General features: G+C 40.0%; 4 protein-coding genes across 7 annotated transcripts; 3 read left to right on the top strand and 1 right to left on the bottom strand.

Annotated features, from left to right (window-relative positions):
• Positions 1-222: 222 nt before the first annotated feature.
• On the top strand, positions 223-4,021 carry LOC100116105. The gene is made up of 2 exons (XM_001600603.6): positions 223-851; positions 2,014-4,021. The coding sequence occupies exons 1-2, from the start codon at positions 371-373 to the stop codon at positions 2,736-2,738; spliced, it is 1,206 nt and encodes a 401-aa protein (XP_001600653.1). The 5' UTR covers positions 223-370; the 3' UTR covers positions 2,739-4,021.
• Positions 4,022-4,905: 884 nt separating this feature from the next.
• LOC103316329 lies at positions 4,906-11,435 on the top strand. 3 transcript variants are annotated; one of them, XM_008209540.4, is made up of 5 exons: positions 4,906-4,989; positions 5,063-5,551; positions 6,999-7,746; positions 8,809-9,300; positions 10,463-11,408. In XM_008209540.4, exons 2-3 carry the CDS (start codon positions 5,071-5,073, stop codon positions 7,721-7,723), a joined length of 1,206 nt encoding a protein of 401 aa, XP_008207762.1. In that variant the 5' UTR covers positions 4,906-4,989; positions 5,063-5,070; the 3' UTR covers positions 7,724-7,746; positions 8,809-9,300; positions 10,463-11,408. The 3 variants fall into 3 exon arrangements, with proteins under 3 accessions (XP_008207762.1, XP_032457602.1, XP_032457603.1); XM_032601711.1 differs by having other exon boundaries at positions 4,908-4,989; positions 6,999-9,300; positions 10,463-11,425; XM_032601712.1 differs by lacking the exons at positions 6,999-7,746; positions 8,809-9,300 and having other exon boundaries at positions 4,930-5,551; positions 10,463-11,435.
• Positions 11,436-12,158: 723 nt separating this feature from the next.
• Positions 12,159-13,866, bottom strand: GstS8 (glutathione S-transferase S8). Of its 2 annotated transcripts, XM_032601686.1 has the most exons (5): positions 13,723-13,866; positions 13,254-13,401; positions 12,990-13,126; positions 12,747-12,914; positions 12,159-12,657 (listed from the first exon to the last, which is right to left on the bottom strand). In XM_032601686.1, exons 3-5 carry the CDS (start codon positions 13,120-13,122, stop codon positions 12,350-12,352), a joined length of 609 nt encoding a protein of 202 aa, XP_032457577.1. In that variant the 5' UTR covers positions 13,123-13,126; positions 13,254-13,401; positions 13,723-13,866; the 3' UTR covers positions 12,159-12,349. The 2 variants fall into 2 exon arrangements, with proteins under 2 accessions (XP_032457577.1, NP_001165924.1); NM_001172453.1 differs by lacking the exon at positions 13,254-13,401 and having other exon boundaries at positions 13,723-13,837.
• A 1,709-nt stretch (positions 13,867-15,575) lies between these two features.
• LOC100116174 lies at positions 15,576-19,006 on the top strand. Its single transcript, XM_001600667.6, has 2 exons — positions 15,576-16,584; positions 18,131-19,006. Exons 1-2 carry the CDS (start codon positions 16,095-16,097, stop codon positions 18,895-18,897), a joined length of 1,257 nt encoding a protein of 418 aa, XP_001600717.1. The 5' UTR covers positions 15,576-16,094; the 3' UTR covers positions 18,898-19,006.
• The last annotated feature ends 7,694 nt before the right edge of the window (positions 19,007-26,700 follow it).

Here is a 26,700-nt window from a genome sequence, read left to right as displayed (position 1 = left end):
GAATTTCACTCATGCAGGAAATGTTGCTCTCGACATTTCGTACATAAATATAGAGTACCAAAAAGAAGAAACAAAACCGATATCACGACACGTCGTGACCTCGGAAGAATGTTTCCTCATTTCTTACAGTGTCGTCACATCAGATTTCTCCCGTATACGCAGAAATTCTCGTATACCATCTCGCCAATATATCCCCCTACCATCCGGTCCCCCGTCTAGTGCACCATATACGCTCGGGCCGGAGCAGGAGCAATCATTCAGTGCTGTCTTATATCCGTATGTGCGGTGGATGACACACATCAGCTTCATCACAACCGTAACTGCAGAGCTGCATTCCCGCGTTGATTGACTGCTCTCTGCAGTAGCGAATATGTCGCGAGCGACGAACATCCAGCCTCCTCAGGCCGATTACAAGATCGTCCTTCGCAATCCTCAGTCGGTGCTTCGAAAGAAGCTCGGCAAAGACCTGGAGGTGCTCGACTTCGAGAGCGACTCGTTGGTCAAAGCCGGCGACAACTACGGGAGCACTATTCTGAAGGCCCGGGTGACCGCGAGAAGGAGAAAAGATGCCGAGAAGGAGGAACTGCATCTCGTGGCGAAGATGCTGCCGCCCACGGAGTACCAGAGGATCGTCTTTGACAGCGCGTTCACCTTCAAGAAGGAGATCTTTCTGTACGAGGAGCTGATACCGATGTACCGGTGCCTGTACAGCGGAGCTTTCGACGTTGTGCCCGAGTGTTACGGATCCGCGCTGTCGAGTCAGGATGACGCAGAGGAGGTCGACGAGAGCGCGGTTATTCTCTTGGAGAACCTCAAGGTCAAGGGTTACTACATGGCGGACAGGTATAGAGGTTGGTATATAATGGATCGTTCAAATTATACGCTATTCTCATCTTACGTTATTATAGACAGTTATATAGTGTATATATGTTACGTTTTCGTTTAAATGCGTGCATTAAATTTCGAGCGCACCAGAGATTTTGAAATATTCGCATTGGAACACATTTGTTAATTCGCACATATGTTTATCAAAAAAATATACGGTAAAAACATGCAAGAGCCAACGTATACGCAGACATTCCTGATATAGGCGCGACCCCGAAAATTCAACGTGTTTTTGTACATGCATTAATTTATTATGCACGAGAGCACAAACAGAAAAAATCGCGACTTTACGCCTTTAAGCAGCATTTCTTTCTATTGAGGAAATTATAGGAGCGGAGTAAATAACACAGTGGATATGTTAAGAATAATAAATAAGAGTTTTCTTTATTAGACTAATATAGCGTGAGAAGATGCCTATAGGACAGCGGCAATCTCCACCTTAACTTTATCGCAACACGGGTTTCCGAAAATTTCCACCATAGCTTGGTCGGGGCCATACTGACTAGCTGAGGCGTCGCTTGCTACGCAATTATTCGCGTGTTGTCACATGATCCTAATACCTGAAAACGGTAGTCGTCTATGTATATTCATACATACTTATACACAAGTGCGAATCTAACGGTCGTAACTATAATTCGAGGAATTCTCCTTCACACTTTCACCACAACGATTGTTTTTCTTTTGCGCTAAACAAAAAACAAGTTTGATTAATGGATAATCTCGAATAATTGATGAATTTGCAAAAGTTACAGGAATATTAGTTTACGTGCAAACGCCATTCTTTTCTATAAGATAGCTTATACGTTTTAATTTTCTCTATTACAGCTCTATTGTTAAACCTCTTGCTAAATATATGTGTAGATCCACAACATGATGCATAATTTACGAATAAATTAAGGCGGAACTGAGATATACTACTTCGCGTTAGCAATCGTTGAGCGCGGAAATAATTGATTCAACGATTAATTCAGTAGTTCTTCTCCGTAAAAATTTTCCTCTCGCAATATATCAGGTGTAGAAAATTATTAGACGCGGTACATAATACGCGTGTATTTTTACAAGTGCAAAACAAAATTATCTCTCCCAAGTACAAACCAAAATCTAACGGCATTTTTCCCGAAATTTTAGGTCTAGATCGCGAGCACCTGAAAGCCGCCATCACCTCTCTGGCCAAGTTCCACGCTATCGGCTTGTCGGTGAAGCACAAGAAGCCCTCGTACCTCAGCAGCATTCAAAAATTCGCAAAGCCCATGGCTATCGACAGCGTCGTGATGCGTCCTTACCTCAACAGCGTTCTGGAAGCACTGTCCAGCGATTCTTCGACCACAAAGTACGTCGATCGCGTGAAAGCGACCAACAACGTGGACGACGTCGCCGACACCTACTACCAGCTTTTGAAGCCTACCGATCCCTGGGCTTGCGTCGTGCATACCGATTTCTGGGTCAACAACGCGCTCTTCCACAAGGACGAGCTTACCGGCAAGGTCGACGACTGCAAGCTTGTCGATTTTCAGACCTACTGTCTCTCGAGCCCTCTTACCGATCTTCTGTTCCTCCTGTGCACCAGTATGGAGTCAGACCTGAAGTGGTTTGATGAAATGCTCGAGTTTTACAGACGGATCGCTTTGGAGGTTTTAGGAGAGTTGGGTTGCGCTGTCGAGCTGTTCGAGAGGAACATCTTCGAGGAGAGGCTGAAGATCGATGCTGCCGCCGACTTGTTTCACATACTGGCATTGGCGAAGGTTGTGGAGCTCAGGCCGGGCGAGGAAGTAGTGGCTAGTCCGTTGAACGAGACTAGTTTGAAGAGAGTGAGGAGAATCGTTGAAATTTTTGTCGATAAGAACTGGATCTGAGATTTTTTATTTTTCATTTGGAGAAATAAAGCCGTGCCTTATTTGTTAAGTCATTACAAATTTGTATACAATCCATAGACTAAATTTGTCGCCAAAAAAAATAAGAATATAATGTGGTCGTATATTAAAGTATAGCATTTTGTGAAAATAAATAGTACATTGTACAACAAGGGGCGAAAATGGGCTTTTCCAAGCGAGGATGATGTTTGAGCACGAGTGGTAGTCGAGGGCGCCGTAGGCTCTAGAGGCGAAAACGACCATTTTCGGTCCGCTCGATTTCCGATTCTCCGATTATTGTAGGCTCGTTCTACCTATATAGGGGGCGAAAATGGATTAATTGATACATGTATTGTGATCAGGGACTCTCGCTCTACTTTTTGTGTGACGCTCGGAAAACCCCATTTTCGGCCCAGTTTATAGGCGCCGAAAATGGTCTTTTTTATGCACGTGTTATAAAAAAAAATTGATGAATACGTATAATATGCATTCATATGGTGTAAATTATTTTGGTATTTTTCTATCCATCTTTTTATACTGCGCGTGTGTATTTTACATATTTGAAAAGCAGTTTTAGAATTTAGCTTTTAGAGATTAAAACTCCAATTTACTTATGTAATATGATGGAATAACAGAAAATTTGTAAAATCGACTTATTCTTTTCACGCCCTCCATCGGGTCGTGTAAGATACTCTCTCAAAATGTTTGCATATAAAATTGGTCATTATTAGCATATGTGTATCCACAAGCCAGCAGACGAGAAGAAATTGAAGTTCTCATATTGCAAAATATTGCTGAGGAAATTTGTCGGTATGGACGATTATAGCGGTTTAGGATTACAAAACAAAGTAGAAGCCGAAACTATTATCCTATATATCTCAATAATATAATTGGGAATAATATAGTGTCTCTTTTGGTAATACGGATTGGTACTTAAGAGTTGTGATAGATAAGTATACAAGTATGAATTGTAGTTATATATATATATATATATATATATATATATATATATATATATATATATATTTGTATTTATTTTGCACGAATTGAATTGGATCCGACGCAATTGTCCCTGAGATAATTAAAGTGCGGTTCGGTTTTATATGCGTTTATAAGGAGATTTAGCGCAACTGCCTTCACTAATTGGAATAAAAAAGCCCTCATGTCGAGATGGTAGTTACTTTCAATTCTACGCTTATCCGCCCACATCATCTAATTTATACCTAGTGATTTCGAGTTCATTATTTTTAATAAGACTGCAGCGCACGATAAAAATGAATAAGCCACGTGATTTTGTAATAGTGTTTTTTCTTTATCAAGGATCCTTTATCGAGTACTTTTTAACAAATTTTACCTAAGTATTCCTTTTGCCATGAAAAAATGCCTTGTGACACTGTTTTCTTGGTCCCTCAAATTCGTCCGAAATAGCCATTGTTCAAGAGCATGTACTTAATCTTTAAAGATGCGAATAGAAAATGTATTACTGTAAGATGAAAGAATGAAAAAAGAGCTTTAATTTGAAAAAAAAAAAATTCGCGGAAAAATTTGTACCTTTTTTCGTGATGTTTCCACTTTTTCAATTGTGTGTTTAACGCATTTTTTTAAAATTAAAGCTTTTTTCCCATACTTTGATCCTATACCGATATACGTTTTTTGTTTGTGCCCTCATGCATTAGGTACATGTCATGTCGTTGAATAATGGCTATTTTTCGGCGAATTTGAGGGGCTGCGAAAACAGTATCACAAGGCACTTTTTCAGTGTTGGAACGTGGTTTTGCATTGTTTAAAACATGCACAACTAGAAAATAAGGGATCCGAGTGCGTGCCCTAGCAATTTTTTTTCGCCGTTTTTGAAGTCAAGAAATTGTATTTTTCTCGTCGAATCCCCATGTATAACTATTAGAAATAAGTTACTTCCTTAAACATCAGTCAATTATACTCTGCGCATATTTTATAAGAACTCTTAAAAATCGAATCTTTAAAATACCTATAGGTAATAATACTGCACTTTTAAAGTTTTACAATCTTTGATTGCATGCCACATTACCAGCTAGAATTATCCTGTTACCATATCTTAGTGATTATTAAAACAAAACTTGGGTAATAAATTATACATCAAAGTCACTCTTCCATTATCTGACAGCATCATAGACAAGCGTCTATATAAGCCAAATCATCGTCCTCGGGCAGGGATAATCGCGCCAATCGCCACGTGTACCTCCAGCGTCGCAGTAATGTGCTCATATACAATGCCGTACGTCACTACGTGTAACTCGACTGGGTACTATAATAACACCGGAGCTCTATTGCGTTAATTTTTCTAGCAGTAGTGAGCATGTCGCGACCGACGAACAGTGGCCCGCCTCCAGCCGACTATGAGATTGTTCTCCGGGATCCGCAGCCGATCCTCCGGAAGAAGCTCGGCGACTACTTGGTCGTCCTCGATTTCGAGAGCGACTCGTTGGTCAAAGCCGGTGACAACTACGGAAGCACTATTCTGAAGGTTCGAGTGATCGTAAAAAGGGGAAAAAATGCCGAGAAGGAAGAGCTGCACTTGGTGGCCAAGATGCTACCACCCACGGACTTTCAAAGGTCGATCTTCGACAGTGCGTTCACCTTCAAGAAGGAGATCTTTCTGTACGAGGAGCTGATACCGATGTACCGGAGCCTGTATAAGGGAGCTTTCGACGTCGTACCCGAATGTTACGGATGCGCGCTGTCGAGTAAGAATGGCGCTGATGAGGTCGATGAGGACGCGGTCATTCTATTGGAGAACCTCAAGGTCAAGGGTTACTACATGGCGGACAGGCATGAAGGTTCGTGAAAATCTCTTTGTTTTTGTTATTTATAATCCAGTTTATGCTTAAACTCTGTTATGAAATTTTCATCGTTTGCGTAGATTTGTAGTATCGCAGCTAAAGTTAGGAAATAAATAAATAAAAATGACAGTATTTTTGGTGCCAAAAAGATTCGTGAATTTCACATCTTGTGTTTTTGTTTTGGGCATCAAATCGACACAACTTCTATTTTATAGAGAACTTTTCCAGCTACAAAGTCAATCACGAAATTTTTATTTATGCCAAGTCACTAAATATTTACAGAAAAATAGTTTTAATCGGCATTGTAAAATGCACGTTATACATGTTTTTCAAAATTTTGTTTCGATCCGCGCAATCCTTCTATCATAATTTAAATTATTATCATGAAGCCATAAAACGATGCCTAAAGTTGGCATATATGCGGGTAATAGTATAGTACTGATGGTCAATTCATTGCCGCTGATTTGGTGGCATCTATACATTATTGTCTCCGTGAGTTACGTAAACTATTTTTTTCTCGCAATACTAAGACTTCGTAAAAAACGGCAGAGAATTGAGTTTTCAAACTAGTTTTACAACTCTGTTATAAAATTCCTTTGTTACATAGTGACAATCGTTTTGAAGTTAAAAATATAATAGGTAATATCCGTTTTAAAATGATGAGGAAAATTAAAAAAAAAAATAGGTATTGTTAGTAAAAAGGATTCGCTTACTTCCTGATCATCATCGTTACTTTTGCTAGAAAATCAAAAACAGGTTTGAATGAAAAATCAATCGTTTCCGTAAAATCGTTTATCGTTGGGTAATTTTCAAACGCTCACAAACATTAGCTTATTAAACAGTTATATATATATATATATATATATATATATATATATATTATAGATAAAAAAATTGTTACATAGGGCTTGCTTATAAAACATTTGACTTATAATTATATACCCGCGCAAACACTCTATAAAGCAATGTTACCACCGTTGAAAATTCTGTTTAATGCTAACTTTGCGTTGTTGATAGAAATAAAAACAGAAATACACACCATAATAAATATTTAAAATTTGCTTGTATTTTTATTTCAAAGTTTTATACTAGAATCTGTAGCTTTATAACAATATAACTTTACCTTTTACAAAATAGTCATAGTTGCAGCTAATAAATGTTAAGCTTATGAAGAAAAAAAAACATTAAGTATAAGATTGAATCAGTTGTCGTTCTAATGAATTGCATGAATAGATTTCTTTTCATCTTAATTATCACATATTCATGATATATTATATATTTGAAGTTGAGGAAAAATAATTATACCGGTTTAGTGTAGGTACGTGTAGTCTCATTATTGCATCCGATTAAGGAACTACGCTGAAACTTTGACTCATAACTATTCAAAAACTTCGATTTACACGCTACTGACAAGCCCCTAAGCCCAGTTTTGATAAAATTTCAGGACTGAACTACGATCACTTGAAAATCGCCGTCACCACTCTCGCCAAGTTCCACGCGATTGGATTGTCGATAAAGCACAAGAAACCCGCTTACCTCGCCACCGTTCAAACCTATGCCAAACCCTTAGCAGTTGGCAGCCAAAATATGTTTCCATTCCTCGACGGTATGCTCGAAGCCCTGTCTAACGATCCCTCGACCTCGAAGTACGTCGATTGTATCAAGATGACCAGGGACCCCGAAGATATCGCAAAAAGCTACTTTCAGAGCTTAGAGCCTACCGATCCCTGGGCTTGCGTCGTGCATACCGATTTCTGGGTCAACAACGCGCTCTTCCACAAGGACGAGCTTACCGGCAAAGTAAACGACTGCAAGCTTGTCGATTTTCAGACCTACTGCCTCTCGAGCCCACTTATCGATCTCCTGTTTCTCCTGTGCACCAGTATGGAGTCAGATTTGAAGTGGTTCGACGAGATGCTCGAGTTTTATAGAAAGGTCGCTTTGGAGGTTTTGGAAGAATTGGGCTGTGCCGTCGAGCTGTTTGAAAAAAAAAGCTTTGAGAAGAGGCTTAAGATTGATGCCGCCAAAGAGATGATTCATATAATATTGATGTCGAAGGTAGTGGAGCTAAGGCAGGGAGAAAACCTGTTAACTAGTCCAGTTAATGAGTTTTGTATGAAGAGGCTAAGGAGGATTGTTGATATTTATGTTCAGAAGAATTGGATTTAAAGCAGTTTTGTTGTTAGCACCAAGTACGTCAGCTTACTATTAGTTGAGATAGTGGCTTTGTTAGGTTTTAAAAACATTACAATAATCAATTTAATGTCTAGTTTATTAACAAGCTTCTTAATGCATAAGGTTTTGTTTACTTCCTTTAATACATAAAGTTATATTTATGGTTAATCAATACCACCAGCCCAACACCGTATAGGTCTACTGTACATTTTTTATTTAGGCTTTACGGATGTCTTATATTCTGAAAAAAATGAATCTCATTTACAATGACATATTGATGATAAATAAAAATACTTTTTCCGTACAAAACACAGATTATTCTACTCACAAGAAGAGTTCACACTCTTTGCTAAAACCGTAAAAAACGATTTGTTGGCCAGAAAAGGGAGGTCGTACTTCATTGTATTGTTTCAGGCCTTTAACCCTATTGAAAAATCTCAGGTGAAATCTCAGGTAGATCTCAGGTCACAAACTCGGGGGAGACTCTCACGAGTTCAAATTTTAAAAATCGAAAAACTGGCTAAAACGATTCAGGATATAATGTTTTTTTGGTGAGAGATATCACCTTAGATTTTGATGTAGCGATATTATCGCCAGCTATCTTTTCTGAATTTAAAATATTAGTCAAACGATATCTATCAAGGTTGCATGTATAAATATTGTTCTACTTTTTTTCTGTAAAACACGCCAGCAGACAGCAGGTGTATCAATAAGATACAAACATAAAAAGCACTAAACGATGTTCTGTTATATGAAATGTCACTAATGTAACTAAAATCGGTGACACAAATATTTAAACGCATTATCTATACGGGTCCATATGTCCATATAATTATGTTTTTCTTAGGAGTTAGACTCGAGCAATACATGTCAATGTGTATGTACACATTTAATTTAAGACGTCTAATAATTGTACTCGTACATGAGAATAATCGCACGCATTGCGTCAATTGCCGCACATGTGCCGGTACACCATTAGATGTATGCGATTATACGCAATGACACGCGTCATCGTGCGTGTAATTCGACTCAGTCTGTATGTGACGTTCAAAGCTGTATTATTGCGTTATTTTTTCTAGCAGTAGTGAGCATGTCGCGACCGACAAACAGTGGCCCGCCTCCAGCCGACTATAAAATAGTTCTCCAAGATCCGCAGCCGATCCTCCGGAAGAAGCTCGGCGATGACTTGGTCGTCCTCGATTTCTAGAGCGACTCGTTGGTCAAAGCCGGTGACAACTACGGAAGTACTATTCTGAAAGTTCGAGTGATCGTAAAAAGGGGAAAAAATGTCGAGAAGGAAGAACTGCACTTGGTGGCCAAGATGCTGCCACCCACGGACTTTCAAAGGTCGATCTTCGACAGTTTGTTCACCTTCAAGAAGGAGATCTTTCTGTACGAGGGGCTGATACCGATGTACCGGAGCCTGTACAAGGGAGCTTTCGACGTCGTACCCGAATGTTACCGATCCGCGCTGTCGAGTAAGAATGGCGCTGATGAGGTCGATGAGGACGCGGTCATTCTATTGGAGAACCTCAAGGTCAAGGGTTACTACATGGCGAACAGGCATGAAGGTTCGTAAATAACGATAAATTTTTTTTTGGTTTTCTGCTTCCTTACAAAAGAAGCTTTGTTTTATTATTGTAATTTTTAAATAACTTTATTTAGAGGAGTTGCCTATTATAATTAATTATTTGCTCATCTATTTTTAAACGTGATTTAACGTCTTTTTATGTTCTCTATTTAATACATTTCGAGCTGTTGATGATTTTGATTTATTACTACAAAGTATTTGTAGCCAAAACAGCTATGGGTAGCCGAAATGGACAATTTGTCCTCATATTTATTGATGGGAGCGTCGCAGGTGATCTGATCACACCTACATTTTTGTCAGACCATAAAGACGAATTCCAAACCAGTTTTTTTTCTAGCAAGATTGTCACAACATGTCTTTGTCGTACTGTAATGCATGCTTTTGAAATTCATGAAAAAAAAACCATTTTGAAAAGACGTGGAAATTTTGAAAGAATAATTACTGTGAGCGGAAAGCATTCATTAAATCAATTTCAATACGTCTGATGGTAATCACTCTTCTTGCGTAGAACATCAAAAACAGGTTTAGATGAGAACGAAAATAATTAATCGTTTCGTAAGATCAGTTTCATTATTAGTCATTTTCAAAGGTACAAAAAAGTATGAGTATAATGTCTATGTAAATTATATACATACAGCACATACTTTTGTTTTAAAAATTATAAGTAGTTACAAAAAAAAATATTTTATAATATAATATTGTTTTAAAAAATATCAATAAGGTTACAGTATACTCTCATAAATTTAAAAACAATCTAACTCGATGCATAACCGTAGTAATTAAGGCTCGAGTATATAATGCACTGTTGTTCTGTTTCAAGTTATGTAACCTTTGAGTGCGGAAATAATTGACCCAGTAATTAAAGAATTCTTCGCTATATTGGTATCTTTTTTTTCTCAATTGTTAGATAGTCACTCATCGTGATGAATGAGACCAATAGTTTCTTGTATCTTAATTATATCGTATGTCATTCGATCACGATGTACTGATGATGCAGTTGGAAAAACATACCAGTTTAATAATACACGAAGTCTTATATTACTGCATCCAATAAATTAACAAACGCAAACATTTTGATTCATAGCTATTAAAAGAATCCTTTTCATACGAGTGAGCCTAAAACCATTTTTATCAACTTTTAGGACTGGATCGCGAGCACCTGATTATCGCCGTCATCACTTTCGCCAAGTTCCACTCGAACGGTTTGTCGATAAAGCACAAGGAACCTTCTTATCTTCCCATCATTCAAACCTATACCAAACCATTATCAGTTAACAGTGAAGAAATGTTCCCTTTCCTCGACAATATGTTCCAAGCCCTATCCAGCGATCCCTCGACCTCGAAGTACATCGATCGTATCAAGATGACTGGTAAACCCAACGATATCGCCGAAACCTACTATCGGAGCTTAGAGCCTACCGATCCCTGGACTTGCGTCGTTCATACCGATTTCTGGGTCAACAACGCGCTCTTCCACAAGAACGAGCTTACCGGCAAGGTCGACGACTGCAAGCTCGTTGATTTTCAGAGCTACTGTCTTTCGAGCCCACTTACCGATCTTCTGTTTGTCCTGTGCACCAGTATGGAATCAGATTTGAAGTGGTTTGACGAGATGCTCGAGTTTTACAGACAGATAGCTTTGGCGGTTTTAGGAGATTTGGGTTGCGCTGTCGAGCTGTTCGAGAAAAAAAGCTTCGAAGAGAGGCTGAAGGTTGATGCCGCCAAAGAGATGTTTCATATATTAATGATGTCGAAAGTAGCGGAGTTGAGGCAAGGTGAGGACCTGGTGACCAGTCCGCTTAACAACTTTTACTTTGTATGAAAAGGCTGAGGAGGATTGTTGAAGTGTTTGCTGAGAAGAATTGGATTTGACCTAGTTTTTTCAGCTACGCCAAGGAGTTGATATCGAGCTTGATATATTGTGTCTATTTTTTTTACGCCTTAGAAACTTTATAATAAGTCAGTCGACTTAATTTATTAATAGCTTATTACTCGATAAGTTCAGCTGAAAATAAATATGTAATATATTGTAAACGTATTTTAAAATGTTGTATCAGCCGTTCAAAACATCATGTAATAAATAGATGTTGTCCTTAAAAACATTACGTTTCTCTTTAGCTGGTTTCGTTAGTGGAACGCATTTATCTGCATTTTCATGATAAATTTATATTTTTCAGTTTGATTATATTACAATATCCTCAACTTTCCACTGCACTTTTATGATTATGAAAGAAATAAGTTGTATGAAAAATGCAGAAACTATCATGGCTTTAAGTGAAAACAATACAATAAAATAAATAACATGCTTTCATAGCAATTTTTAAATAAGCTATATCAATGTTATGCTGATTCTATGTAGAATAAAACGCGCGTTGAAAACTATAAGCTTATATAGATATCTATATATTATATAGAGTTCGTGATTATCAAACAGAGTCTTTACAGTCGTAAATATTTTTGTCGATATTCAACGACATTCAAGAATGATACGATATAATTACTATGTCAGGCACTCTTATTTAATACAGTGGCGCCTTGATAGCTAAAATTATTTGTAGATAAAGTACGTCCGCTATAATGTTGATGGAGTAGGAGATAAGGTATACTCTAGTTTTAGGCTGATAAGTCAATGTCTTCCTCATCACCCATAAGGCCCAATCTTAGCGCAAGTTGTGCAATTTTGAGGGTGAAGTGTAAGATAAAATGTTTAATACAAACACGTTAAAATAAGATTGGCACACATTAATCTGTGGAGACTAGCTATGGCCTAGGACGTTTCATTTTTGTCAAGATTAATTTTGCCGATAGATGAAATTTTTCATTGAATTACACGTCGAGTTAAAAAATGAACATGTCAGTATTTATTTATAAAAATACAATGAACATTGGATGAGATGCATAATGCTTCGTAAATATTTTATGCAATGTGTGGTTAGAACGCGGTTCTACCATTAAAATATGGCTTTGAAAAATATAATACTCTGATTTGCACATGCAACATCAACAATCAAAGCTTCTTTTTATGAAAATTAACATTCTGTCTCCGGGCGTTTCGCGACCCAAGCCTTGATGTTCGGCAGGTTGAGGACCTTCTCGCGAAGTGCCTTGAGGTTCTCGACCTTGGCAATGATGTCCTCCTTGGCGATGCCGTTCATGTAGCCGAGGACGGCAACAAATAGAAGATCGGCCCAGGTGAGCTTGCCACCAACGAAATAGCCACCGTTCTTCTTCACCTGCTCATCCAAACGCTCAACGTAGAACGGAACCAGTTCCTTCGCGGCCTTTTCCTTCTCGGCCTTAGCCTCGGCATTGGTCTCGTAGTAGTAGGCTCCGATCTCTGAAAGTTGCGTAGAGTTTTGAGTTAGTTTTTTATATCATATAAATTTATAGCCATCTGTGGTTTGGAATCTGGGTGATGAAACTTACTGGCACGAAGATCGTGAATGGTATCGACCGTGGCGTCGATCTCAAGATTTTCCCAGTCGTTGGCGCCGGCAAGACCGTACTGCTTAGCCAAGTAGCGACAGATTGCATTGGTCTGGTTTATCTTCTTGCCGTCCACTTCCAAAACGGGCATCTGACCGAAGGGAGTAGCTGTAATCCAAGTTAACATTACGATCATCTACCAACGTACTCCGGAAGTAACTCGACATATCTTGTATGACTTACTGGGCTTGATTTTCGGCCAGTCGGCACTCTCCACGCGATCGTCGACGAAATCGACGCCGGCCTGGCTCAAGATGAACCTGATGGGCTCGCCGAGACCCTTGATGTTGAAGTAGGTGACTTTGTAGGAAGGCATCTTTCTGAAAGGCAATAACGATTAATTTCATACAAACTGCTCGCCGGCATTTGTTGTAGGTCTGTTTTACACTTCCCGCGATAAGTAATAACAAATACGATAGCAAATTGAACAGATGGATTTTTCATTACTGAATTTTGCATCAAAGACGCGGCTCATTTGAATGTTCGCAATATGGTTCCGTAATAGAAGTTGAAACTTATTGCTTCATTATCATGTGTCACCAAGTTTAGAGAGTCAAAGACAATGTAGCCATGATGTTTTGCCGACTCACGGCGTCTGTCAACATATATATAGCTATAGTGCAGAGGGAAAACATCGCAGTATATGTGACTGTTATGAAAATGATTTCATGATCAAAATATTTAAACGGTAGCGAAAACTGAGATTTGTTCCGAATAAAAGAAAAGGATGATTTGTGGATATTTGTCTTACCATACAGTATCGCATACGCAAAATCTGTGCTAAAATATGCTTGGCAAATGTCCACGAAAACATCTGCCGGTATGTGCAATTCACAGTCGCGCCTAAATATCTCATACAGTACAATACCTTTCGCGAATATTTCACTCGTAATAAAAATATCGATAATCGACTCACCTTTGATGATTTTAACGAAGCAAAATGGAAGACAGCGTCTATCAGAGAGATTGACTCGACCGGAGAGATTCGCGTTGAGATGTGTCCTCGTTGTCGGCACGCAGCGATGTAGTGCAAAAAAAAATGAAGGCGGTGCCGGCGGTTGTTGTCGCTGTCGCTTACCGGCTAACTGGCGGCTTTCGAGCGCGGAAGAGGTAACTTAATGTAGATTGGCGAACGCGCTGCAAAGCAAGCTGACGACGATATCGCGCGAATTTCGAATTTTATAAGTGCCTGATCTCCGCGACGCGCTGACTTGCTGAAATGTATATTATTACCGATCATGATGACGCGTGCTCGATATAGATTTATATGAAATAGATTAAGAACTTTAATTGTAATCGTTTATTGGCTCATTAATCGATACTTCTTTTTTTGTGCTATCATGAGTATTGGCTTACGCGGTGCAATTTTATGGACGTAGCGTGAAACAGATTAGTTAACATTGATTAGGTTGAGATTGCTGTATACAAGGTAAGATTTATCATGAAATGATGGATGCATATGGTGAGTTAATTAATTTATTATTGTTGGATATCTATAAGAAAAATCTCAATATTGAAGAATCTAAGTTGTGGTATATCTACTAAGAATTATAAAATATTACTTTGAAACTATTTGACTTATGAGCATTGTACATATGTGTATAATAATTATGCGTACCCGAAAAATCACATGCGATATATTATTAAGATTTCAGCATACTATTACTATTATTTATTTATTTATTTATTTAAATAGCATATACATATGTCTTTGAAAGGCATCCTATAGAGGCAAACACAGTTGCCTGTACATAGGGATGGCATACATAAACATTAATACTAATAAACTTAAAACTACAATATAGAGTCGAGATAACGCAATCAACGCTGTCATGCCCTTATACTTTTCCAGAAAAAAAAGTTAACAATATTAAAATATATAACATCCAAAATAATTCTTTCCTATGAACATCTTTAGTTTTCTTTTAACCCATTAAAAACCTGGCAGAGATATCGAGAAACGAACTGTGCCATCCTTTGCATAACCAAAAAAAATACCCGTGTTTTTTCTTTTGTCGATCACAATTGTTTATAACAAATTATTTAAACAAATAACCCAAAATGTCGTAATTTTGCAAAACTGAATGCGGATATCGATTCTACGGGCAAAAACACGACAAAAACCTATGTAACGTTTTTTTGTCAGAGTTCAATTTATTAGTCTAAACCAGGAACAAACTTTTCACATGTTAATCATCCTTCTCATCCGTCTTAGATGTTGACCTGCGGAATACCATAGTGTTGCATGCTACAATTGGATGAGCTTATTTTTTGGGTTTATAACTCGGAAACTTATTGAAACTTTTACTACTTTGCGCACGATTGTTTATCCTTATTTTACACTAACAAATTGAACGAGGTTTTTGTCGTGTTTTTGCCCGTAGAATCGATATCCGCATTCAGTTTTGCAAAATTACGACATTTTAGGTTATTTGTTTAAATAATTTGTTACAAACAATTGTAATCGACAAAAGAAAAAACACGGGTATTTTTTTTTTGGTTATGCAAAGGATGGCACAGTTCGTTTCTCGATATCTCTGCCAGGTTTTGCCTGGTTTTTAATGGGTTAATAGAGACTTTACTTATTGATAGGTCTTTCAGATCATTCGGTAGAGTGTTAAATACACGCACAGCCACATAATAGCTACTTTTTTGCTTACTGTTTTATCAATTTTAGGCAATGGTAGATTCTTGTTTCTTGTCTTATTTGTACTTCTTACATATCTGTCTCTTATCTCGTTATAATGATATACTATACACTCTAGTTCGAACATTTGCATTATAGGTAGAGGTTGGTTCTGTGTTATATAACAGTTTTTATTTATAATTCGAAGTATTTTCTTCTGTATACCTTGAATTAAATTCAAATAATTGTTATAAGCCCCACCCCATACAATTATACCATAGTTTGTAATACTTTGAAAGAAGGCATAATATATAGTAACATTAGCGTTTTACTATCCATAACTTTCTTTAGCTTCGCAAAAATAAAGATTAAATATCTTGTTGATTTTATAATATAAGTTATGTGCTTATTCTTATATTATATTAATTCTAAATATCTATAACTACTCTATTTATTAGATTACGTTGCTTATTTTCTGGTTTTTGAATTTACATTTAACGATTCTTATCTACGTACTTCTGCGTGGTTCGTGGCCACCTCGCAAATAGCGCCAGCACAGGCCGTCAGTTTGTCGCGATAGATGCTTTGAAAGGCTTCAGTTGTAGCGATTTCATTGTTTAAAAAATAATCACACATTTGTATTTTGCAATAAAATCCAAAAAATGTCGTCTCAAAAGAAAGATAAAAGTACAGGAGTGGAATACCATTGCAAAGAATTAGAACGCCTTTTACGAAAGAAGTTGGGCGAAGAGTTAGTTCTCGTGAATTATAAAGCCGACAATTTAATTGCTTTGGGAGAAAACTTTGGCAGCAAAATATTGAAAATCGATGCAAAAATACAGCTGTCAAAAAACTCTAAAACAGAAAATCTCTACATGATTGTGAAAACAGTAATGGAAACGGATTACGAAGTGGACTGGACGACGTTGCTTCGGAAAGAAATATTTATGTACACGTACATTATTACTCAGTATGAAAAAATCGAAGTACAGAGAGGTTTGAAGAGGGGACTCGAAATTAAGAGCATTGTTCCGACCTTGTATGGCCATCGTATGTCCTTGGATGAAAATCGCAGTACAGCAGATCAGGATGCGCTGATTTTACTCGGAAATCTCACAGTTCAAGGATACTACGTCGGGGATAAGAAAATCGGTAAGTTGCACAATTCTTGAGGTGCAATTTCAGAAGTATTCAATATTATCGGGAAAATCGATGAGTTGCATAAATCCTTGATGAGGTGCAATTTTGATGAAGTATTATTAAAAGTATCGGTAAGATGCGATGTAGACGCGGACATGCACGGAAGAACTTTTGGCACTCTGGGTAGTCCGAAACTTTTGGAGTCTAAGAGATTCCACTTTTGGACCTCTGGGGCCCCCATTCTGGCATGCAGGCCGAGACGGGCCGAGATACAGGCTTCCCCCACCACCGTTTTCTTCGCGTGGGGGAATGGCTTGCATTCGGGAATTGGGCGCCCCAGGGTTCCAAGTTGGAGTCTAAAATAATATAGCGTAGAGTCAAAACCGCGCCGTGAGGACTCCAAATAAATTATGTGTATAATTTTTAGAGCTCCCAGGTTACCAAAAGTTTTTCCGTGTATATGTGCAAATCCAGAAAAAACCGGATACTTTTGGGGTTCTGAGTGAACGAAATTGAAATTTGAGGGCACACCTCCCAGACGAACTTTTTTGGGTTTCTTCGGCCACTCAGAACCCGAAAAACTTTGGGTTCCCGCGATTACGAAATACTTATTTTTTTTTGCCAGGCACTTTCTCTTATGGGAATTTAACATGGGAAAAATAAAAGAAAATTAGCCATGGTTCAACTTTACCCACTCAGTGTCTGAAGGCGCAATCCAAAAATGTGTATTACTAGGATCGAAGTATTAGAAGAGAGCTTTAATTTGAGGGCTGGTGAGTTAGAAATAATTGCCTAGGAAAAAAGTTGTCTTGGCTTGAAAATAGCGAAAAATCATGAAAACTTGAATTTTTTTCGTAAATCAGCGATTTTTTCGAAAATAGCGAAACAAACAAAATTATATTTTAAAACAAAATTAGAAGAAAAGAGCTTTAATTTGAGGGCTAGATGGTTAAAATTGACCGCTCGGATCAAAAGTTATAAGGATTTTAAAAATGGGGAAAATTGCTGATTTTCGTAAAAAATCCAAGTTTTTATGATATTTCGCTATTTTTAAGCCTAGACAACTTTTTTCCTAGGCAATTATTTCTAACTCACCAGTCCTCAAATTGAAGCTCTCTTCTAATACTTCGATCCTAGTAATACATATTTTTGGATTGCGATTTAGACACTGAGTGGGTAAAGTTGAACCATGGCTAATTTTCGTTTATGTTTCCCATGTTAAATTCCCATAAGAAAATTTAAAGTGCCTGGCAAAAAAATAAGTATTTCGTAATCGCGGGAACCCGAGGTTTTTCGGGTTCTGGGTGGCCTAAGGAACCCAAAAAAGTTCGTCTGGGAGTTGTGCCCTCAAATTTCAATTTCGTTCACTCACACCTCCAACAGTGTCCGGTTTTTTCTGCATTTGCACATATACTCATAGGTAATAAATCGCGACTATATTACATGATACTTTTTCGGTTTGAACGCATCTTACCTTTATAAAGTTCAGTGAATTATTTAAAATTCAAATTCAAATTATTCAACTGGTCGACTAACATTTTTCTTTAAAAAATTCCAGGTTTAGACTTGGAGCACTCGATCTTAACCCTAAAGTCTCTGGCCAAATTTCACGCGTTTGGTCTAGCAGCTAAACGTCAGTATCCATCAGACTTCGATCTGATCAAAGTGCAGTCCGACCTAGTAGGTTTCGGCAGTCGGGCCCTAGAAGTCGGTTATGCCGGCATCCTGAATTTATTTAAGACCAACCCACTGTTCGAACAATACTCGGATCGCATCGAGGCCATAGCCACCTGTCGAAAGGACGTTTGGGACGTTAACCCGGTGAGCCACGAGCCCTGGACCACAATCATTCACGGTGACTTCTGGACCAACAACATCATGTTCCACAAGGACGAGCTAGGTCGGCTGGACGACCTAAAGTTCATTGACTTCCAAACCTATCGGTTCGCCGATGTCTTCGTCGATCTGGTTTACTTTCTCGGCACGAGTCTCAACGACGAGGTGGTCTCGAAGCATTTCGACGAGATGATCGACGTGTATTACGTGGAGCTTGTCTCGGTTTTGAGAGATTTGAAGGTTGACCTGCTGGATTTCGAAAGGAAGAAGTTCGACGAGGGGTTCAAGAAGGACGCAGGTATGGAGATTTTGCGCTGCGCGGTGGCGTTGAATTTTTTCAATTCTGATGTAGACGAGAACGCCACTGAAGAAGATCGTTTGGAACTATTTGACAAGCTGATCAAGTGCAGGAGCGTTAGCGAACAGTTTTCGAAGAAGCTGTTGCGTGTACTGCAGATTTACGAGGAAAAAGGCTGGCTCCATTATTGACTCTGGCAGGAAGAGAAGACAACCCCCTTTTTATAATTGTGATGATCTTATATACATATATACATTATTATATTTTACAGGTCACAAATAAAATTTATCATTATTTTTACACGAGCCTTTTATTTATTACATATCTCCTCAATCATGGCTATAATAACTCAAGAAGAGGATACAAGAGACAAATATTTCGAAATAGTTATATCGAGTGATAAATACATCAAATAATTATACTGTCGTAAAGAGTAATCAAATTATCATTGTTAAAATTCACCCAGACTCGTGTTGTAAATACTCTCTCCATGTAAAACAGTGCAAATTTTCACTATTTATGCAGTGAACGCATTTTTCACTGTTGAAATAGTGAAAAAATCACTATTTTGACACCAAAATTCGGTTTAACTATTAAAACAGTGAAAATATGGCTATTATAATCAGTGAAACGCTAACATAAATACTATTTTGTCAAGTGAAAATTTCACTTTTGAATAAGTGAATCTGATTCGAAGACTCTGAACGAAGAGATATGGCAATCACCGAAAAAAACATCACCAGCGAAAACTGCCCCCCCCCCTCCCAGATACATAACCTCAAAGCGACGAATAAGTTCTCGCTCCTACGAGACGAGAAGAGCAACGCTAGTAGCACCGCAGCAATGGACTGCGTTGCGGCGGATCACAATGTAGCGAGCACAGCGCGAGCAGACAACGACGCACGTAGACTAGTGAACCGCAAGCCTCCACCCATTCACTGCGAGTCAACGATGACAAAAGCACTCATCGAATTGCTATCGCCCAAACTATCATCCCCGAGTGCCCTGCGTATAGCAGACCTCTCAGAGGGACACCAAACTATATATATTGAGAACAGCACTTATCACACTGTGGCTCTAACTACGCTAACTGCAAAGAAAATAAGATACTATACCTATACACCCAAGGAGAATAAAACCAAAATCATTGTGCTAAAAGGAATAAGCCATGAGTATACACCTGATGAAGTTAAAGAGGCTCTGGATAAACTCAACCTGAACGAGGTCACAATAATTAATGTCAACACCTTCAAATCCGCAAATAACTCCACAAGTAACCTGCTTCTAGTGCATATAACTCCAGACAGTGCCCAAGCAAACCTTCGCAACACCAAAGGCCTTCTCAATCAACGAATTAGATGGAAAAAACCACGTAAAACAAGCGTATTTCAATGTCACAATTACCAAAGAGTAGGCCACTCAAGCTCCAATTGTCAGTTGGGATTCAAGTATGTCAAATGCAAGGAATCACGCCCCAGGAGAATGTACACGAGCAAAGGATGAAACGACTCCACCTTACTGTGTCACTTGTGAACAAGAAGGCCAATTATCGTGGCTGCGAATATACTTAAAGTTAGCTTATGCTACTAACACGCAAGTAAAATCCCAAAAAATCATAACAAAAAATCAAATGATCTCTCGCAATCATTTTAGCTCAATTAATGGTCAAGAAAGCTCAACGCAAACAGCCCAACCAAATCACAAAAGGACCTTTGCGGATACCCTCAGAACATCTTGGCAACGCACACCAGCACCAAACAACTCTAAACATACTCTAAACACCCCTAGGTAGCTTCAAACACGATATATCAACACCATCATTCATAAAAATCTCCAGATACAGTAACAAGTCACCATAAACTCCCAGAGAATTGATAATCTCTTCAAAATCATTGAATCAAATGGCAGTAAACATTAACCAACTAAAAATTATACGAGTCAACGTTAACTCTCTAGTCTCTAATGATAAAAGATATAGCCTACTGCGGAGGTGATAGATGCGTGTGATAGATGCGTGTGATATATATATATATATATATATATATATATATATATATATATATATATATATATATATATATATGGCTTTATTCGCCTTCACGGCAAAATGGTAAGATACATACAATTATTACATAATATAACGAATACACATAGAATACACTAGTAAATAAAAAACACAGAAAAATACACACAGATATCACAATGCCTTATCACAGTAGTCAGGTAGTTATCACTGCAAGTATATCAATTTAATATCACAGTTCAATTAAAGCATTTAAAGCCCTACAAGAGTGATAACACCTCCGTTAGAAAAAAGAAAAATATTGCACAAGATTTTTGGCTACGTCATTGCTGTAATACTAAACTAGGTTACAGCCAAAGACCGAGTCTGACTAGAATAAAAAAAAAAACAAAAATAAGCAGCACCAGAGGGCCCAGAGTCGCTACGATTCGGTGGCCAGCAAGTGCCGTCGCAGTGCCCTCTTGAAGGAGGCGAGTGAAGTTAGGCTCCGCAGAGTAGAAGGGAGAGAGTTCCAGAACCGAGCTCCCTGGACCTGGAAGGCCCTAGCTCCGGTTTCAGTGCTCACGGTAGGGATGCTCAGCTCCGGAGGAACCCCCTACCGGAGGGTCTCGGCTTGTGTTTGCTGAAAAATGAGGCCAGATACGAGGGTTCACCGATCCGAATTACTTTGTAGAGTAGAATGGCCTCAAAGTAGAGCCTTCTGGAATCGGTGCGAAGCCATTCAAGACGCCTCCGGTAGGGACTGATGTGTTCATCCCTTCCAACCCCGAAGATGAATCTCACACATGAATTGCTCAGTCTCTGTAACCGTATTCTCTGTTCATTCGACGCGTCCAGGATGGTCACAGTACAGTAGTCGATGTGCGGTTGTATCAGTGTCTCAATTAGCCTTCTGCGGAGAGTCTCAGTGGTGCAGCCCCTGATAAACCGCAGGCTATACAGGGCTTTGTTGACTTTTTTCGTGATAGCATCCACCTGCGGTTTCCAAGTAAGTTTGCTATCCAATAAAACACCAAGACTCACGACCGTATCACTGAACGGGACGACCACTCCGTCCGGCAACGGAACCCCAGGCAAGTTCCATGATTTAATATCATTAACGTTTTTCATGGAACCGAAAAAAATGGACTTAGTTTTGCCGGAGTTGAGTCGCAGACCGTAGCCCTCCGCCCAGCCAGAAACCAGCCGTGCCGCTTCTGCTAGTCGAGCCACGCCGTCCAGGAAATTATCTTTGTTGGTGTTTAGATAAATCTGGAGGTCGTCCGCGTAAAAAAGATGTTTAATTGCGATGCCGTCGAGTATTGTTTGAAGGTCATTGACGTAGAGACTGAACAGCAGGGGTCTCAGGACAGAACCCTGTGGAACTCCCAGATTGGTTTCAAGCCACTCTGAGGTTCCGTTTTTATTTGAAATTACCATCTGCAGCAAAAGCTGCAGCCGACTTGCTTGCCAGGTCCGACTCAGGTCCGTTATTTGAAGTAGTGTCAGAGTTTACGTCCTTTTCAGTGACAGTCATGCGTGTGTTCTGTCGTCGAGGTTGTTTCGAGCCGGCCTGACACGCCGTGAGAATGGTCTGCAAATCGGCGGCAGATGCAAACACGTGCGCGTGCTCACCCCCCCCCCCCCCTACGCCTAGCCAGGAACCTGCCACCCGCGTGCCAGACATATTTGAAGCCCAGTCCCTGTGCAATGGGCCTTAAGTTTTTGAACAACGAGAATTTTCCCTGGGACAACATTTCATTTATAAAAACTTTATGTCCGGTCAAGCAGGCAGCAGCCTCCGGGTCTAGAGCACCGGGTTTGATGTCGTTTGTGGTCAAGTAGTTGTTAGCCAGCGCGCTTTTCGCTCGCATGACTTCCCTGACCAAGCTCGGGCTCGCAAGCTTGACCACGAGTGATGGCAGCACACCACGAGGTGTCGCTGATTTTGTCGTGGTCGTGCCATTTCACTGAGCCCTGTCTGGTCTACGTACGCGCAGTACTCGAGTACTGGTAATGTCGCTCTTCTGCAGGGCCGGAAGGACGGTGCTGATCAGTGCGAAGGCAGCTACGTCCGAAATTTTCTCGTTGAAATTATCACCATCTTGTATTAATCCATTGATTATGACCTCGCACCCCTCAGGACCGCCCCTCTCCGACCCCGCGCCGTCGCCAGTAGGTGCCATCCGAGGAGAGGAGCATTTTCGTGATCCCGCTAACTCGGTGGCTTCACGCTCGATAATAATACTAGGACCCGAGGCCAGCATCGGACCGCTGTCTGAAACTGGCATCGAGTCTGTGTCATGGTCCTGGTGAGCACGATGAAGCTTTTTGAGTAGTTGTTGCGTTTGTTGCAAGTCGTCCCTAAGAGTACTATTTTCGTCCAGGAGTAGCTTGTTGGCGTCGAGCAATCTATTTGACGCACTGATGTTATCTGCTAGCTGGGTCTCGAGAGCAGAGATACGGGTATTCAATTCCTCCGTGCCAACTGTGGCGCCCCCTTCTTCTAGGGTGGAGGAGATACCACGTGGCACCGAACCCCTGCTCACGAGAGCCCTCAGCCCATCAAGCTGATCCTGAAGCATGTCAAACCGCTGAAAGAAAAGCTCCGTCGTGCTCACAGGAATTAAAATATTAGACACCCAAAAGGCTGGTGTCTCCCAATGGCGCATCCTTTGCTCGAGTCTTCTGTGTATTCACAGTGTTCTGTGCAGATGACTCGTCAGCCGACGCCGAAGAGAGAGAGAGAGAGAGAGAGAGAGAGAGAGAGAGAGAAAGAGAGAGAGAGGTGAAGCGAGCGATGGATTAAACCATAAACCGAGCGCTCCGAGCGAGAGGTTATGAGCGAGAACCGAGCGAACCTTTTTATAGGTTTACAAGTGCGAGCGACGGTTGAGCGAGAGAGTCTGAGAGTATGGTTGACACGTGTGCAGATGTGGGGGCCAGCGGAGGGCCTGAGAGCGAGTGACGTACGAGAGAGGGTGAATAAGGGTGACTGGAAGGGGCAGGTATAGCCGTGGCGCTAACCAGCAGCCCCGAGAGCGACAGATCTAAGCGAGACGCCGTAGAGTGCGGATGTAGACTGACCCGAGTAAAGACGATGTATCTTATAGTTTAAATATATTTGACATTTCTTAAAAATACACAGGGCCCATTTATGCTATCACCCCGTAATATCCTACACTACTGAAACTAACTGAACTGCATACTCCAGACATTGTGCTCATAATACGTAATGACCGACCTAACTCTACTCAAGGTGGCGGAGTAGCCATACTAATCAAGAACAATATTCAGTTCCATAACATTTCATCTAACATCACTGGTACTAACGAATCCACCATCGAAGCATGTGCCATAAAACTCAAAACAACTCAAGATACTAACCTCATCATATGCTGTGTGTACGCAGCTGGACGTAACCGCATCACATTCCTCGACGAACTTAACACCTTATACAATAATCTTAACCTAAATATTAATGATTTACATATCATCGCAGGTGACCTCAACGCGAGACATACAGACTAGGGCGACCACGACACCAACTCCAGAGGAGAATATCTCAAAAGCTGGCTGATTGATAACGCAGCTGTTTTGAACGCTAATGTATATGTGCCCGAAGAGCCTACCTTTCCACAAGCAGGGTCGTATCTAGACCTATGCATAGCAGATGCCAGAATTGACATCAACACTACTAATCAAAACACCAATCGAATCCCTACCATCGACTATGACAGCGACCACAGAGGGATCGTCATCTCCGTTAATCTGGGAAACTTAAACATAATGCAAGCGCTCCTCAGCCCTGTAATGCACACCAAAAATTACAAACTAACAAAATGGGAAAATTTTCGTACTCACCTCATTGAACACGATGAAATTGGCATTCCGACGAACCGTAACTTAACAAGAAAGCTTGACACTACCATCATGAATATTATTGAAGCCACAGTTCCTACGTTCGAACCTGCCAACAGCATGATGAAATAAGTTAACCCCAAAATCGAGAGATTATACAAGAAAAAATCCAAACTTCTAACGGAACTCAATAACTTTAGGCGCAGAACCAACACAAACAACCAGTATGCGAGAACTCTCATCTCCAATCTCCAGAACCAATTACAGGCAGTCAAATACGAAATCAGCAAAGAATTTGCTATTGCTTGCAACTCATATTAGGCCAATAAGCAAAACAATATCAATCACAAGGATAGCGCAAATTTTTTCCCAGCTTTAAACAGTATTTTTAGACCATCACAGCTCATCAAAATTGATAATATAAAAATCAAAAGCACAGATAACCACACAATAAACAGACTAAGCCTGAACACAAATAAGCTGACCAAAAGCGGTGACTACTTTACTACCAACGACACAACCACAAGCTTAGATATCATCGGCTCCCACTTTGAGAGGGTTAACGCTGGCAAATTGTCCAATCTGAATAACGAAGTACATAAGAAGATTGAAGCTATCTACACTCAGATTGAGAATACAATAACACTTCGCACCAACAACCAGATCACATTCACCAACTTTAACGACAAAAATCCTCAGTTTATGACACATTCTGCGTACTCAAGAACCTAAAAAACAAGTTCTCGTCCGGGATCGATCAAATTCCCAATCTCGCTATAAAAAACTTTCCAGTATGCTTCGTACAATACTACACTGCCCTCTTCAACAATAGCTATTTTCGAGATAGGTGGAAAACAGGTAAAATACTGCCTGTCCCCAAAAAAGACAAGGACCCTTGTCTACCTGAAAGTTACAGACCTATCAGCCTACAGCTTAACATCAGCAAAGTGTTTGAAGCCCTCCCCAACACGACCATAATGCAATTCAATGCAAACAACAAAATCATCTCGGACTTCCAGTTCAGATCCAGGCATAACCACTCAACGATTAACGCTGTGCACAATCTCACAGCTAATATCTGTCAGAACCTTAACCAACACGAAATGGTTGGTGCCTGTCTCATAGATCTACAGCGCGCATTTGACTCCGTCTGGATCAAAGGGCTGCTCATCAAAATGACCGAGCTCAATTTTCGACCTCACATCATCCACCTCACCTGGCATATGATGCAGAACCGAAAATTCACCGTCGCCGTTGGCAAGGACACCTCGTCGCGAGCTTTTTTAATAGAGGACGGACTTCAACAAGGTACCGTAAACGCATCCATATGGTTCAACATTTACACGCATGAAGTGCTAAACATGTTCGACCAAAACCAAGGAAACAAATTACACGCTATCGCCTTTGCTGACGATTACACCGCCTACGTCGGTGGAAAATACCCTAATGAAATCAAGCATAAGCTCAAAGAGCTTTGTAATAAAATTAATGACTACTACAAGGACTGGCTTCTTACTATCAACCCGGATAAATGTGAGAATCATCCTCTTCAGACTACCAACGAACAGGCTCTCCAAAAAAAGAAGTAAAGGACTGGCGAAACTTTAAAATTCAGATACTCAACCATGAGAATGTCCGAACGGCGATCCCACATAAACAAACGGTGAAGTACCTGGGCATTCATCTCGATCAATGACTACGCATCAATACACACATTGATGTACAGCTAGAAAAAGCCTCCAAAGCTTTCAAAGCCAACTCCAAACTCTTCTACAGCAAACACCTCAACAGCAGAGGAAAGTTAATCTGCTATTCACTGCTTGTTCGACCCATTCTTACTTACGGAGCCCCGATCTGGTACAACAGAAACTCCTCTACCACGGAAAGAATGAGGGTATTCGAACGCAAATGCCTCCGCACATGCCTTCGCTCCTGGCGTTCTCAGAAATCAGACTTCCAAAGATGCGTCAAAAACAAGACCATCTACGAGAAGGCTAATCTACCTAGAATCGACAACTTCGTCCTAAAAATATGTCGCAACTACTTCGCCTTCATTATGCACAGTAGAAACCCAGAGATCAAGAAATTCGCTCTCACTAACACCGAGCAGCTGATAAATAAGCCGAGGACC

The sequence above is a fragment of the Nasonia vitripennis genome (genome assembly GCF_009193385.2).
Source record: "Nasonia vitripennis strain AsymCx chromosome 3 unlocalized genomic scaffold, Nvit_psr_1.1 chr3_random0004, whole genome shotgun sequence".
Classification (NCBI taxonomy): Eukaryota; Metazoa; Arthropoda; class Insecta; order Hymenoptera; family Pteromalidae; genus Nasonia; species Nasonia vitripennis.
The sequence above is the reverse complement of the archived record's forward strand: the minus strand, read 5'-3'. Positions and strand labels throughout refer to the sequence as shown.

Bases quoted from the DNA above. Each gene is read 5' to 3' on its own strand.
- LOC100116105 (XM_001600603.6), top strand. From the start codon at position 371: ATGTCGCGAGCGACGAACATCCAGCCTCCTCAGGCCGATTACAAGATC. The intron at 852-2,013 runs GTTGGTATATAA...CCGAAATTTTAG, and splicing joins CATGGCGGACAGGTATAGAG to GTCTAGATCGCGAGCACCTG.
- LOC103316329 (XM_032601711.1), top strand. From the start codon at position 5,071: ATGTCGCGACCGACGAACAGTGGCCCGCCTCCAGCCGACTATGAGATT. The intron at 5,552-6,998 runs GTTCGTGAAAAT...ATAAAATTTCAG, and splicing joins CATGGCGGACAGGCATGAAG to GACTGAACTACGATCACTTG.
- GstS8 (XM_032601686.1), bottom strand. From the start codon at position 13,122: ATGCCTTCCTACAAAGTCACCTACTTCAACATCAAGGGTCTCGGCGAG. The intron at 12,915-12,989 runs GTAAGTCATACA...CTTGGATTACAG, and splicing joins CTGGCCGAAAATCAAGCCCA to CTACTCCCTTCGGTCAGATG. The intron at 12,658-12,746 runs GTAAGTTTCATC...CGCAACTTTCAG, and splicing joins CATTCACGATCTTCGTGCCA to AGATCGGAGCCTACTACTAC.
- LOC100116174 (XM_001600667.6), top strand. From the start codon at position 16,095: ATGTCGTCTCAAAAGAAAGATAAAAGTACAGGAGTGGAATACCATTGC. The intron at 16,585-18,130 runs GTAAGTTGCACA...AAAAAATTCCAG, and splicing joins CGTCGGGGATAAGAAAATCG to GTTTAGACTTGGAGCACTCG.